The sequence below is a fragment of the Theileria equi genome (assembly GCF_000342415.1).
Source record: "Theileria equi strain WA chromosome 2 map unlocalized gcontig_1105316255037, whole genome shotgun sequence".
Lineage (NCBI taxonomy): Eukaryota > Apicomplexa > Aconoidasida > Piroplasmida > Theileriidae > Theileria > Theileria equi.
This window is the reverse complement of record NW_004668230.1, coordinates 1,848,976-1,863,200: the sequence shown is the minus strand read 5'-3', so window position 1 is coordinate 1,863,200 and position 14,225 is coordinate 1,848,976. Positions and strand designations below refer to the sequence as shown.

At 35.3% G+C, this 14,225-nt stretch overlaps 10 protein-coding genes across 10 annotated transcripts, besides 1 other annotated feature; 4 read left to right on the top strand and 6 right to left on the bottom strand.

Moving 5' to 3' along the window:
* Window positions 1-303: 303 nt before the first annotated feature.
* Window positions 304-960, bottom strand: BEWA_043290 (tetratricopeptide repeat domain containing protein; the record flags this gene model as incomplete). Its single annotated transcript, XM_004833683.1, has 4 exons — window positions 304-474; window positions 509-598; window positions 634-780; window positions 814-960. The coding sequence occupies 4 exons, from the start codon at window positions 958-960 to the stop codon at window positions 304-306; spliced, it is 555 nt and encodes a 184-aa protein (XP_004833740.1).
* A 281-nt stretch (window positions 961-1,241) lies between these two features.
* BEWA_043280 (conserved hypothetical protein) lies at window positions 1,242-3,103 on the bottom strand (the record flags this gene model as incomplete). The annotated part of the gene is made up of 2 exons (XM_004833682.1): window positions 1,242-1,753; window positions 1,789-3,103. The coding sequence occupies 2 exons, from the start codon at window positions 3,101-3,103 to the stop codon at window positions 1,242-1,244; spliced, it is 1,827 nt and encodes a 608-aa protein (XP_004833739.1).
* A 617-nt stretch (window positions 3,104-3,720) lies between these two features.
* Window positions 3,721-3,741: a sequence feature (AT_rich).
* Window positions 3,742-4,637: 896 nt separating this feature from the next.
* Window positions 4,638-5,939, bottom strand: BEWA_043270 (protein tyrosine phosphatase, putative). Its single transcript, XM_004833681.1, has 2 exons — window positions 5,792-5,939; window positions 4,638-5,706 (listed from the first exon to the last, which is right to left on the bottom strand). The coding sequence occupies exon 2, from the start codon at window positions 5,173-5,175 to the stop codon at window positions 4,654-4,656; it is 522 nt and encodes a 173-aa protein (XP_004833738.1). The 5' UTR covers window positions 5,176-5,706; window positions 5,792-5,939; the 3' UTR covers window positions 4,638-4,653.
* A 391-nt stretch (window positions 5,940-6,330) lies between these two features.
* Window positions 6,331-6,702, top strand: BEWA_043260 (acylphosphatase, putative; the record flags this gene model as incomplete). The annotated part of the gene is made up of 1 exon (XM_004833680.1): window positions 6,331-6,702. One exon carries the CDS (start codon window positions 6,331-6,333, stop codon window positions 6,700-6,702), a length of 372 nt encoding a protein of 123 aa, XP_004833737.1.
* Window positions 6,703-6,717: 15 nt separating this feature from the next.
* BEWA_043250 (conserved hypothetical protein) lies at window positions 6,718-8,416 on the bottom strand (the record flags this gene model as incomplete). Its single annotated transcript, XM_004833679.1, has 4 exons — window positions 7,378-8,416; window positions 7,241-7,342; window positions 7,097-7,207; window positions 6,718-7,054 (listed from the first exon to the last, which is right to left on the bottom strand). The coding sequence occupies exons 1-4, from the start codon at window positions 8,064-8,066 to the stop codon at window positions 6,718-6,720; spliced, it is 1,239 nt and encodes a 412-aa protein (XP_004833736.1). The 5' UTR covers window positions 8,067-8,416.
* A 412-nt stretch (window positions 8,417-8,828) lies between these two features.
* Window positions 8,829-10,346, top strand: BEWA_043240 (endonuclease/exonuclease/phosphatase family member protein; the record flags this gene model as incomplete). Its single annotated transcript, XM_004833678.1, has 2 exons — window positions 8,829-9,944; window positions 9,981-10,346. The coding sequence occupies 2 exons, from the start codon at window positions 8,829-8,831 to the stop codon at window positions 10,344-10,346; spliced, it is 1,482 nt and encodes a 493-aa protein (XP_004833735.1).
* A 100-nt stretch (window positions 10,347-10,446) lies between these two features.
* BEWA_043230 (conserved hypothetical protein) lies at window positions 10,447-11,151 on the top strand (the record flags this gene model as incomplete). The annotated part of the gene is made up of 1 exon (XM_004833677.1): window positions 10,447-11,151. One exon carries the CDS (start codon window positions 10,447-10,449, stop codon window positions 11,149-11,151), a length of 705 nt encoding a protein of 234 aa, XP_004833734.1.
* Window positions 11,152-11,555: 404 nt separating this feature from the next.
* On the top strand, window positions 11,556-12,104 carry BEWA_043220 (conserved hypothetical protein; the record flags this gene model as incomplete). The annotated part of the gene is made up of 1 exon (XM_004833676.1): window positions 11,556-12,104. The coding sequence occupies one exon, from the start codon at window positions 11,556-11,558 to the stop codon at window positions 12,102-12,104; it is 549 nt and encodes a 182-aa protein (XP_004833733.1).
* Window positions 12,105-12,950: 846 nt separating this feature from the next.
* BEWA_043210 (hypothetical protein) lies at window positions 12,951-13,867 on the bottom strand (the record flags this gene model as incomplete). Its single annotated transcript, XM_004833675.1, has 8 exons — window positions 12,951-13,061; window positions 13,096-13,198; window positions 13,233-13,275; window positions 13,309-13,378; window positions 13,413-13,462; window positions 13,499-13,575; window positions 13,611-13,734; window positions 13,768-13,867. 8 exons carry the CDS (start codon window positions 13,865-13,867, stop codon window positions 12,951-12,953), a joined length of 678 nt encoding a protein of 225 aa, XP_004833732.1.
* Window positions 13,868-13,878: 11 nt separating this feature from the next.
* BEWA_043200 (hypothetical protein) lies at window positions 13,879-14,199 on the bottom strand (the record flags this gene model as incomplete). Its single annotated transcript, XM_004833674.1, has 1 exon — window positions 13,879-14,199. The coding sequence occupies one exon, from the start codon at window positions 14,197-14,199 to the stop codon at window positions 13,879-13,881; it is 321 nt and encodes a 106-aa protein (XP_004833731.1).
* Window positions 14,200-14,225: the final 26 nt, after the last annotated feature.

The window sequence follows — 14,225 nt, the reverse complement described above, 5'->3', positions numbered from 1 at the left end:
CTTCGGCGGAAGGCACGGTAACTAGAATCTCTATCACAACCAAAGCTATGACGTATCACATGAATGGTAATTATGTTACAGATCTTTGCTATGTCAACCAGATATAAAGTGGGCGAAGGTGGATTTAGCAATGGTGAATACAAATGATGGGGATCAGTTCCAACACGACGGCTGCACATTAAATTCTGTTTCTATAGCTGATACTCTACAAGTTTGTGTTTACTTGCTTTTATGTGTAATTTTGTGCGAGTCTATGGCGATACTCTAGTCCAGGATGCGCCAGATCAACTGCTATACGACAGGTCAACTAGTACCAAACATAGCTTTGTATAGCACCTTTTCGCGGGTTTTATGCTTCTTTTCCTGTGAATAGTGAACAAATGTACATGAAAAAAATACAATCTCATCGATCCTTCGGCGTTGTTCCTTTGCCGACTGGGAAGAGGGGTCAAGTTTCATGATAGTTTCAAAGTCCTGGGAAAAAATGAAATGTGTGAGGATTCCGAACCTTTTTTGCATCCTCTAGTTGTGATAGCATGATATGCGATAAACCTCTGGTGGTGTGTGCCTTTATATTTGCAGGTGTCTGATTTATTATCTGTATGAAATGTCTACTATTTGCCAGGTGCTAACATCATTGCAATATCTTATACAATCGTTATAATTTGCAAGTTTGTATTGAGTTAAAGCCATATTTAAGTTAGTCTTCGCCCTTATTCTGCCAAACTTTTTCTCCCAGTTATCATCCTCCGGAAATGTGTAGTCCAATTGCACAAACACCTGAACGGTGATATTTGGAGGGATATAATATACAACCTTTTGGTAAAATGAGGCTGCCAACTTGTAATTTTTCTCTTTAAAGGCTGAATTGCCCTCGTTGTAGAATCTATGCATTTGTGAAGCAAGAGTCACAAAAAAACCTCTCACAGCAAGCGAATTTTTCAAATATCGAGCGTTCATATAGTATAATATCCTGTTATTGTGCTGAGTTTGTGAAGAATCACGAGGAGTCTGTGGATATTTTGAGCGTACCTTGGAATGATCATGTATATAGCATTCTCCGCGCTTATGTAGCAACTTGTCTACACAATGATCCTATGAAGCGTTTATAATAAATTCAAAATCGCACATGTTTTGATATAAAGTTGGACGTTAACTTCTCAAAAAATTCACGCGCTTCTGACGATGTTCTAATCATATTTAATAGACATATAAAGGAGCTATTAGTATAAATAGAGTGACTATGATTCTACATAAGTTTTGCAATCATTATGCCAGTTTATGGGTATTGGCATACAGAGATACTTAGCATCCAAACCTAATAAACTATGTTCCGATAAACCCTCCTGTATATATGCACTATATCCATCATCTGAGTTTATTTCATTCGATAATTTTTCAATCTTCCTCTTTTGTGATGTACGATGATGTGTAGAATTTGGTTTAGAATATTCCGTGTTTTCAGTCCAGTTATTACACTTGGCAAAATTTTCCCTTCTCTTCTTCATGTTTTTGAGTGTTTCTTCTCTTGTGTGTTTTATGTTTGCACCTGTCTTGTTCCAAGTACGTCTTATAGTTGCAAGAGATGTTAAACCGTTCATATTGTCTATCATGTTCCTAAATTCTACAGCAGCATAATACGCCGCCTCTACGCCCCCAAATACAGCAGGTGTGAATGTCTTTGTATGTTTGACTGACATATCATCATAATACAGCGTTCTCCAACGAGAAATGCTTGGGATCCAGACAATACCTGTATCGATTGAGATCATCTAACAAATAACTTACACTGATGCCACGGGCGCAAACTGTTTGCAATTTTTGATTGATCTTCAATTTTCTCATATGACGGAGAATTCTTTGCTGAAGATCTAGTGGCCGCAAGAAGTGCTTCAAATTTACCTGATGGCTTTCCATTTTTTGTGTGATTTTTTTCTTCTTTTTGAACATGTTTAGTACAACCTGTATTTCCACTGTCATTCAGGTTCTTTTCATCATCGAACAAATCTAATGCTTTTATATATTTGTCGAAATCTACGTCGATCAAGTTGCGTCCTAAGCTAGTATCGTCCTTACACTTTAAATGATCATCAGAATCAGACACCAAATTTTCAAATGACTCCAAACGGTATTCTGTACTGTATACTGAATTGCCGCTCCTTTGTCCCATAAGAATATCCGTATTCGAAAATGAGTCCCGGTTTCTAGCTTCAATGTTGCAAATCTCATCATCGAACGTCAACATTTCAATGCTGTTTTCACTTGTTATAAAATAGTTTTCATCAATTCTTTTGGACTTTTTTGGGTTTTTTCTTAAACTGTACAAACGATCGTCGTTGTCTGATCTTTCTAACTGCTTTGTTTCATATTCCCTGGACTCATTTTCCAAACTGTCTAACCCAGTTGTATCTGTACCTGCTGTTTCCATACTTGTACTACTCTTATCAGCTTTTGTTGGAAGTCTTCCCAAAAGGACTTCGTGATTTATATCCTCGTTTTTATGTGAATGATTGTCTCTGGATATGCTTTTATCAAAAAGTGCAGCCCTCAGTTTGCGAGGATCTTCATCAGTGGTTTCATGCTTCCCAGATACGGGTTTAGATAAAACATACTTAAAAATTGGATACAATATGTCACAATCAGATGTATCTATGCCAATTTCACTGTTCAAGTTATCGAGGTTTTTTGTATTCATATCATGGAAAATATTTTCATCTAGTTTAGTCCTATCCAGGAGAAATTCATCATTACCATATTCAGATTCTGTTTCAACATCAGAATAACCAATTCTATGGCTTTTTCTTTTTGCTTTTGCCATTAGATGACTTATTATGGAATTACAAATATGATGCAGAGCCTTCAGCCATGCCTTTTTGAAGCCATATTTTCTGACGCTAAAATACCTAACCGTACGCTTAGACGAGTATACAGAGGGAACTATGGATCTCCAACGTTTTAATGTCTTATCATAGACCAGCCCAGTTATACGAGGGAGCTTAGGTACCATGTTTTCCAATACATTAACATCATGTTTAGACATTCGCTCCATCATTCTTGTTTTTTTATGTGATCCATCTTGGATTTCCATTTTTGATTCGCTCATTTTAGTACCTACGACAAATATTTATGTCTATAAAGCACTTGAGAAATATGCATGTCCATACAAAAGGCTTCTATTAGGCTGTCACATTTTTAATACCATAAACCACTGTACTTGATAGAACGATAAGATGATATAAAAAATTATTGAGTTATTTCACTATACAATATGCTATACATCAAACTAGCAAATAACTCGATATATATCTTTCCATGCAATATACAAACATGCATATTTCTCACCCTATAACATGTCCTAATTATTTTAAAATCAAAGAATCATTATAGAATTGTAGTTAGATATCGTGGATGAATGTAAAAATGTTTTTAAATCAGCTAAAATAGAAAAATTCCACAACTGCAAATAAGAAGTCTGCTGTTTACAGAAAAATAATAATCACTGCAAACTTAAAACAATACGCAATATATCTAATTCGTAAATATTTTAAAATAAAGACGCTAAAGTCATAAAAAACCTTTTAATAATGGTCATTACAAAATACAATCTTACACAATTAAAACATACGGAAATGGTATTATAGTCCATAAAAAAGTGTCCCAATATCTTTGCGCACGGTTGACAAAATTGTCACCAGAAAGCAATTTTTATGGAAAAAAGAGATATTATAATATTTTAAATAACATTCGAGATAAATGTGTTACTTGGCAGAATAAAAGTGCATAAGTGCACCCGTTTCAGACCCTCTTGCTGCAGATGGACTATTTCAATTTATAGATACACAGCAATTTTCACAAAAATCCCACACTAAAAAATCTTCAATATTAAACATTTATATCCATAAGTGTACCAATTATTAGAATTCTTCCTGCTAGTAAAAAATATTTGACTCGATGCAACACTACGAATCTGATCGTTCCCTAGGGTTCTTTTGATTAGCAAGTGACAGATTTTTTACTAATTATTAAATGTTAAAATATATAGACTTTTGTCAAAATTAACGCATTACATGGAAAACACTCCATTCAAAACGATTGGTGGCAATAACAATCCATTTATGTAAAAGAATCACATGCAGTCAGTCTGTAATTAAAAATTCTTATTTTTAACAAAAAACTCATCATTAATGATACTAAATACTATAAACCGGAGACTTTACAATATTAAATTAAAAGGATGGACTCTATATATTAGAATTCTATGGTTTACGGTTTCTAAGATGTTACCACCCTTGTGTCCAGAACAAGGATGTAGGTATTAAAATCCAAGGAACCCCCTTATAGTTTTGGCGGAAAAGTATACGTAAGAAAACAGGATACGCAAAGTCTTTTAGAATTGTAGCGATAAACGCTGAAATAATGTGCCAAATAAGCACAACTTTTCAGCGGCTAAGGAATACCAAAAATGCATGCATATAAGTAGGCTTTGTGCTCATATCACTCTTGATGCAAAACATAGATATTTATGCACGGAAATGTAACATTAATCCAGTACTATGTAATCATAGATTAATAAACCAGTGCATTTTGCATGTATTAAGGTAAACATGTAAAGAAAAGGGCAAGACATTTATCCACAATGCTAGATGACGAAAATCACATCATACGGCAAAATTGAATACACCCGTTAGATCTACGTCTCTTGTATGTCTTTAGAAACTCAAGTTGCCTACGATTGATAGCACCTTTTCTCCTTTCCCTTACATAGCTTATGGCATCCAAAGGTTGCATACCGTATTCCACAAGTGCAATACAAGCAAGTACGGGTGCTCTACCTAATCCAGCTACACAATGAACGGCAACTGCACCATCACTATTAATAACATCTTTTATGAGAGAAAGCCACTCAGAAACAACGTTAGAAGGTGGCGGATCTCCATCATTGAAGACCAAATCCTTGATTAGAATGTTATTTTCTAGTATGACGGATTCGTTATAGCTGGCTTCGCAAGTACGTACCAAGCTTGTTACACCAAAATCCAACATTTCGTTCAGATACAACTTAACATTTGAATTATTTGGTGCGTCCAAAATAAGGATCCTGAGTTTCTGGTATTCAATCTTAGTTGGTTTGTTTAAAACACAACTATGGGACCCAGCGTTTCCAATGGTTGACATTTGTAAAAATTTTGTAATCTAGATGCTTCAAAGACTATTAATATAAACCCTTGACCCTCCCAACTTAAAGCCTCCAATAAACACTAAGGACGGGGCATAGTAAGTTCGTAACGGCCTTCGTGAAGTGACAATATAAACACGTGATATCAAACGGCTACATGATAAATTACTAATTTGTGCTTCTGATTGTGTTGGTTATTACATAAACCCCAAAATTCTCGAGATCGTAGCAATGCGCTGGAATAGAAACCTGAAGCATTTGCACAGGCAAAATGGTATGTATATAAGAATGTCCAACAAATGTTATTCTCATACGACCAACTTGAGATTACAGATAAATTTTAAATCATTGAATTACGATAAACTGATCCATTCATAAACATGCGACTCTTTATAGCCGCTGCTTTATTGTTCACATTTCTGCAGTATTTGAGCACTAGATAACAACCTTTTAATGTATAAACGTCAAGTTTCGTCAAATATCATGACATGGTCCACTGAGAATTTGCAATTTAGAAGCTCCCTTGATACCTACAGGTAAATATGTTCCCGGATTTAAATCGACATTAGTATAACAAAGAATTTACATATCAGTGCAGTCATAATATAAACTTACCTTTACTGGTACTGGAGCCCAAATGTATAGAAACGATATATAGGCGGTTAGTTTTCTTGCAACGCAAATGAGCATGCAAGAGCTTGTATAAATGGTTAGTTTTCGATAGATAACGAAAATTTAGTCGCACGGAAATGAATATTGCAGCAACTTCCCACACTAGGATATACTTTAAAAAATATTGTGGTGCCCACTTCCGGTTCAAACGTACGTATATGCATATCATTTGTTCTCTGATCAAATGTTCAGAAATTCAGAAAGTATCTGATAATTCTATGCTTTAGAAGCCTACTTTCCCCTGAGTTGTGACCTATCGCACTTTGTGAGCTTTCCACCGCCGTGGTCGTGTATAGGCTATTTAACATATCCTTCTCTGCTATTAAATAGCGGTTACAATGCTGCACTCAGTATTTAAATCTATGACTTGTTCCGCATGTTCCTGTTTTAGCATCTTCTAAATATCATAGCCGTTTGAGTTCCTTTGCGGCACCTCCATTTCAATGACCTAGTTTATTTCTTACTATTATACTAATTATGAGATGTTTATCTGGTATACACGCTATTATCCTATCAGGGGAGTCCCCCTTAATCACAGTGAACAGTATACATTAGCTGTGATGGCGAAGTCGTTTAATTTCACGTTTATAGTACGCGGGAAAGTGCAAGGTGTATTTTTTAGAAAATACACAAAGATAGAGGCCGATAAACTTGGGATAAAGGGATACGTACAAAACCATGTCGATGGAAGCGTCGTAGGTGCAGGTCAGACCGTTGAAAAACAGGCAATGGAATCTTTTAGACACTTTTTAGAACATGTAGGATCACCCAATTCTGTTATTGAATCATGTACCTTCGAATTCAATGAAGAGGATGGATCACACAAATACGATTCCTTCAGTATAAAATATTGATAACTTATGCACTACTCAGAATTTATTTGAAAAGGTTGAAACAGTGTCTATAAGTCTATTGAATGAGAACTCTGGATTAGTCTTTGTGTTTAACCAGGCCCTTATTATTTTTCGCATTGGATCTGCAACTCGCCTGGCTTTATGACCTCGGGTAAGTGTCTGCTCACATATTTGAAAACTGGTGATCTTTGTATCTTTCAGATTAACATCATGTATTCTAATTGTTGCGATATCGGAGTCCTCCAAGTTTACTCCATCTGGAACACTGCCAATTATAACATCGTCAAGCGTTTTCAAGAAGGAACCTTCTACGATAACCTTGGCCCTTACTTCACATGTTGATGCGTATTTACTGAATATGAAACGATACAAAAATGGGATACGCAAAATATACCTAGTGTTTCCATCTCTCCAGCATAACCAGTTAGGATTATATCCTCCAATATAGCCGGCATTTTTATCCACAAAAACTAAAGAGTCCTTTTCGTGCTCTAGATCGTTCATGCTGCAAAATTATTTTTGATCTTTGGAAACAAACCTGTAATATGCATCAATCATAGATTCACGAGTACATTCTTTGTATTCCAAAGGAGTAAAAATTGGTTCCCCTATAGGACGGGATATGTATGCTTCCTCCAACCTGTGAGTTTTTTTACTTTTAAGTACATAACATACCTGCTACGCATAATAAATATGCGGCATGCCGCTTCAGATGATGCCAAAAGGCATCCATTATACATCAAAATATCGGAGACATAATAGTGTAGGTCTTTCACCTCTAGTTTTTTATTATAATCAAGTAAAACACAATCAAGTATCGTAGGACCTCTGGTAAAATGCACCTTGAAGCGTCTTCTTATTTTCCCATTTTTGCTAAATTCAATTGCACAAAAATTGTCTACAAGCACAAGAACTCTATGCCCTTCTGGTCTCACACAAACAAGACTATTACACAGAGCTGTAGCTTCTTCCCTTATATGAGTATCGGTAGCTATTATAAAATCTGGCCACACTAGTATTGATGTGATGTTCTTGGACACGAAGGATTTTATAGAAAAATATCTGGAGTTAAACATAACACTCAACGCAGAGCTATCTTCTGAGTCACTGGAATTATTATAATCTTGAGAATTATTGCCAGAATAATTGTTATCTATGTGCCTGGCATTATAGCTAGAAAATCGTTTTAGTCGTTCAAGAAATTCTTCACGTCTTTTCTCTGCTAGTTGCTTTCTTAATGTCTGTAAAGTCTCGATTCTACTTCTTTTTGAGAGTTTTTGTAGATCGATGTTTAGCACATCTTGTGCTCTATCTCGCATTCGATCTAAGCAAAACGAGAGTCTATCATCGCTTGTTTCGGACATATCTACACTCTAGGTACATTTATAAATTCGTTGAGATAGTGATAATCGCATCCTATAAATACCAAAGGTCCATGTGTTGTAGGTAGTTCCCTGTTTAAGAAGATCAATCGACCATGACAGATTGTGTTGTAAAATTAAACACAGTGATATGCTAAAATGTAGAACAAAGGCCTAAAATGGCCAGATCCACGTTTGGAAAAACTATATCAAAGTTAAATCATATTTCAGATAACACGAACAAAACTTGTTGTTTGCAGCCAAATGAACAAAACGGATCGAAAAGGTATAGCTATAAGGTTCCAGCTGTATTGTGTAAGATAATTCCCAATTAGCGCCACTTAATTGTGAATATAGGGTCTTGATGTTTTTCCAGTAAAACTCTGTTCTGTTGTGTATATAATTATATTCAAGTGGAGTGGATTTGTACTTATTTAGTTTTAATATGTTGGTTCGGTTTTAATTTTCACAAATCCATATACTATAGTATTCGAATCAATTCATCTTTTCTTACTCCACTCTATCGCATCTGTTCCTTTATTCATGTATATAAGTACACTAGTTCGTGTTTAAATGATAGTAATCCATCATTATTTTAAAACTGTATTTATAATTACGCTGTTTGTCTCTGAACTTTCAAAATAACGAGGCTGTCGCTACTTAAATACTCACTAGTTGTAGCGGTTTCACGGTGAGCCTATAATTCGATTTATCATCTATTTTAAAATGGCTAATCACCTGTGGTTGGCGCTTTATTCATCGTAAATGGATATAACTTTGGAAGATCACATCGATTTACCCCTATCAGACAATTCTCCAACGTCTGTTAAGGAGCGTGTAGCACTTATAAATGGCAATTTATCACACTACCAATCTTCTACAGTTAGCAGTTTGCTCAAGCGTTTCAATGGAAATGCTACAAAGCCACTAGATTTTAAAAGATTGAACCATGTAAGGGATTCTAATCTCAAGTCCTCCGACTTTACAAAGTTACAATTACATGGGAGGAAGTTAATTGCTCCAGATTTTGAAGATAACCGAAATATTAACACAAAACCAGTTACCATATTCGTGGGAACATGGAATTGCGTTTATCAGGATTTTTTCGAAAACACAAATACAACTATTGTTCCTGATTCTGTATGTTGTAACATAAAGAAAAAAGGCCGCTTGAGTAGATGGCTTTCTCATGTTGTAGATTTTAGACATTCGCATAGCCAAAAACTACCAATTGCACACGATACCACAAAAATTAAAGAATACCAGCATGAACCCCTACGTGAATGGATAGAACCTGGTTATGATATTTACGTAATATCTTTGCAAGAAACACTTTCTTCAAAACTATTTAATATAATCTCAAGCTTTTTGTCGTGTGGACCAGATTGTGCGTATACTAGAATCGAGTTAGAAAAATACAAATTGTCTGGATATGGTGATGGAGCATTTTTACATACAAAAAGTACATGTTTAGCGGTATGGGTACGTACTGAGCTTTTGGGAAATGGAAGTGTTTCTGTGGGAAAATCCAAGGCCATTGCACTAAGCATGCTTAATCATAGCAAGGGTGCAATAACGCTGCAGTTGAAAATTTTTGGTCAAATTCTATGCATAATTGGCGCTCATTTGCCGGCAAAATTTGGTGAAAGACAACGAGCGGCTTCGTCTATATTGAAAAAAATTGCTGAAGCTTATGGAGGTCATAGTAATGTCATTTTCCAAGATGTCTTTCACCACATCTTATGGGCTGGAGATTTTAATTTTCGTGTTCGCAACATAACTGCAGATGAGGCCATTTTTTTATTAAATCACAATCAACGTGAAGTTTTATTTTATAATGACGAACTTTACTCTGGAAATGCCTCTGTCTTCTCTGATTTTGTGAGTTTACTGTTCATAACTTAAATTATTACGTAGGACTTTGAAGAGGGAATTGTAAGTTTTGATCCTACATATAAAAAACGTGATGATCGCGATGTGATCAATAGATCTTCCTCCGATTGGGCGGATAGAGAATACCATACACAATTTGGATTAAAGTGGTATAAAGGTGGTAATGTTCGTGAGAGAGTACCATCATGGACGGACAGAGTGCTAAAGTGGTCGTTACCATCCCTTAAAACATGCCTAGAAATTGACGATGGGTCATACAGGGCAGTTTTACCACAGACGAAAAATATGCTGCTTACAAGTGATCATTCTCCGGTTTCTTGTGGACTAAAAATATGGCCACTTGACAGCATATATGCACCTCCTAAACGTATGAATATTGATCACTTTTGATCAAGGAAAATTTGCTCTTTTCCTCGCAAAAATTTTCACATACTGGTGCTAAATTTTTTGATATTTTTATTTAGTTGATTTACTATTTTAATGCATAATAATGATATCATCGATTTTGATTTTTTCGTACTGCATCCAATTTTATGCATGGGGACTTAGTACAATATTGTACGGTCCTGGGTACCCAAATAGGTTTGCATGTCTGCATGATGTTTACGGTGTTGCCCTTAGCAACTTTAGAATCCCAGAAATACTAAATACAAGGATTGTAAGTGCCCCTGATCATGTTTCAAGGGTCGTAGAGGGGCCTCAGGATATAAGTTTGGAAAGGGAACTCACCCAGGCAACGTTGAGGTTGGTTAGAGAATCTCATATGCTAAAAAATGGCCTTATATACCCAGATATTATGGAAAGCCTTCAGATGCGCATAGCAGAAGATTATGTTGCTGCGCATTCAGCTGTGGTATCTTTGAACACATTGAGGGTATTGCAGTACATTATCAACACACTCAACGCATTCGCCAAGGATAACGTTAAGTATAGCCGTGGTTTAAAGGATGATAATGCAAAATTTTTGGTCTGTAGTGCAATTGTCTACGCTAAAGTTTCAGACAAATTGGAGAGACAAAGGACAAAACGTTTGCAAAAACTCAAAGATGAGACTAAACGCATAAGTTTCAATCTAACAACCTTTGGAAAAGTTAAAACTACGGGAGATTTATCGTTGTTTAAGTCGGGATTCATAACTAACAATATATTTGTTGGAATCAGTATCGTTGTTACTGGCATATTTTGGATTATGTGATTATTCCAAAATATGCCAGCGTAAGAAGCTATCGGCTGTCATAACTTTTAAGTACATATATAGTTTAGGGTATAAGATTAATGTCTATATAGGCCTATAATGTTAACATTTAAACTTTATCTTTACGCATATAGATAGTGTAAACATCCGTATGTTAGTTTTGAGCATTGGGTATAGAGAAACATTTTTTATCCTGTATGAAAATTACCATAAGAATTTTCATTTTCCAGATCTTGAGTCATGGGATGAAATTTTTGCGTCGAAAAATTTCCTAAGCATCTGCCTAGGAAATTTTATTTATACAGTCACAAGATTTTTTGTATGCGAAGATCTGTACTGTTCACCAACTACTTTATAGTATCATCTCCGATCTTAGAAGTATGAAAATAGTTATTTTTACATTTATGTTCCTCCAATATGGAGCGAATGTATTTGCAAATAAGTTCCAAGACAGTATGCTAAGTTTGTACCCTTACGGAGATTACTCATCGTTTGAGGACCCTGGTAGCTTTGTGAGGGAGATGGATGCAGTTGTCAACAATCTTGTAGACTTATCCGGAAAACTGGTAGCATCTATCAATGCAGAATTGGAAGAAGCATCAAATTATGATTTACAGTCTGCTAACGAAACATCTAATCTGAATGCAGCCGAGGTTATAAACAAAATGCTGGCAAGGCAGGTTGTAACTGATTTACTGGTGTATAAGTTTTCTTATCTTCATGAAATGTACAAGAATGCATCGGTGAAGTTAAAGAAAATGCCCGAGACAAATCCGTTGTTCGATGATATGCCATTTGATCCACCACTAACAAGAATGGTGATCTATGAATGGGTTAGAAACATGGTCAAGACATTTAATGAAGCTGCTATGGTTGAAGACAAGTTGTCTAGAACCTGGACCGAAATAAGAGATGAAATAAACAGCAATCCAAAAGAACCAAGCAAATATTAAGGGTTGCATTAGAGAAAGTTACAAACAAATGTTAAAATCTGTTACATAGTTTCGTAACCTACGCATTATAATCGTTTTAAAGATATCTTTCGAGTAATGTCGATACCAAATAACAGGATTCGTAGAAATTGTTAACTTTTAACCTTAAGACCCTTAGGTTTGCCGCCTTAATAGTTCTAAAAGATATATATATCTTAACGTAGTAAACTTACACATTTAGGATTTGCTCATCTGATTTGTATTGTATAACGGATTGATCAGGATATGTATTGAGTTCACTTTCTAGCACATTTGTAAGCATTTCACGAAATTTGGGCGAAGGGAGTCGTATTTCGGCATTGCTAAGTTGTTTATAATATTTTTTGCATGAAAACCATATAATTAGCTCAATGAGCGCAACATCAAAGTAATTGAGGTATAAGACAAACGTACTGTGTATAAACGAGCCCTAAATCACACCGTGATACCATAATAGGATTAAAATGTAAAAAGATTATAGAAGAATATATTAAGACACAATTTATCGCGCTTTTAACGCATTTTATTAATTCTAAAACGATCAGGATCCCAAGGCCCTGATATATTCCTATAAGGAAGTGAGTGATCAAGTTTTTGTTATACCGTTTATATTTTTGGTAATGAATATAGACAAATGGTATGATAACAGTTGCAGTAACCACTCTGTATTGCCAATATATGTTTATTGTATCACGAACCCGGATAAGTATAATGAAGTAAGTTTTGAATCCAGTGAAATAGAGGTGAGGCAAACAATAGCCAAAGTAAATCCATAAATGAGTATCTTTGAACCGGAATCCTATTCTCACTTTAATTGCCACATATAAACTATACCAAAATGCAGCGTTTTATTTGCGGCAGGAGAGAAAATGTTCTACCAACAATATGACTATTAAAATGGTTGACATACAGAAGAAAAAGTTGCAGATAAGCGGAGGCCTAAAGGTTGTAAAAGTGAACACTATAAGCAAACCTGCTTTGAATTTGCAAACCTTGATGACAAAACGATTGATATTAACACCAAACAGTTTAGTGGTATAACATCCACATCTCGCATATATTCCTCTCTCACATGTCTAACAGTATTTTATTTACTATAAGAAAACCCACGTTAGATCATAGTCTTGTGTTATTATATTAATCACAGAAACCACTGCATTTATTTTGTGAAAATGATAAAACATACAAAATGCCAGCGCATGAACCGTGTCGTCACTGAAGGGTGATATTAGCGTTTGTAGTACAGGCTGAAACAACTAAAAGTAACTTTAAGATGTAATTGCGGTATACCTGAATTGTAAGGTAAATTATAAGCATCATTCTAATTTGTCTTATAGACTCTAAATATATTAGTATTAAATTTAGTTAGTTCTTACCCATCCAAGAGATTTTATTTAAGACCATCAAGATGCTTAACATTAGCATAGAAACCACAATGGATATTATAATGAACCTTATATAGTAATGATTTATATGCATTGCACCAACCTTAGTTGAATCGTGCCCTTATTCATTGAAAAATAAACTTTTCCCATCAATATCATGGTACTTACGTGATCAATCACGTGTAACGTTTTAGGACAAATATCATTCATGCTATAGACGTTGTAACCTATATTTAGAGTAAAATTCGTCATTCAGGTACCGTTTGCATCCAGACCCTTTAGAAAATCATCATCTATGTAGTTTGCTGGAAACTTTTGGTCTTTGTACATAACGCGCCTCCAGGTTGATTTGGTCTTCATATTGTCGCAGACTATCTATACCTTAGACTTATTCTTTCTCCCATTCGTTTCCTTTTTTTCCTTAAAGCAAGTCTATTACGCTTGTTTTTGCAGATGTATTCTGAAATACATGTGGATATCTCGATAGGATACACGAATCCATGCAGAGAAAGAGCTTGGGAGCACCAAAAAACGTCTCTTTGGACCAAATCAAAGCATTTTAGAGGTTTTGAAGTTTTTTCGGATTTACTAGAGTCAACATTATTAATAAAGCCCTTATACCTCAAGTAGCAACTACTGTTAGCACACACAGCGGCTCTGGAATACGTACAAATTTTCGAGACGAAAGACATGGACAGTTATACTTAAATTTATAATA

Bases quoted from the DNA above. Each gene is read 5' to 3' on its own strand.
- BEWA_043270 (XM_004833681.1), bottom strand. From the start codon at position 5,175: ATGTCAACCATTGGAAACGCTGGGTCCCATAGTTGTGTTTTAAACAAA.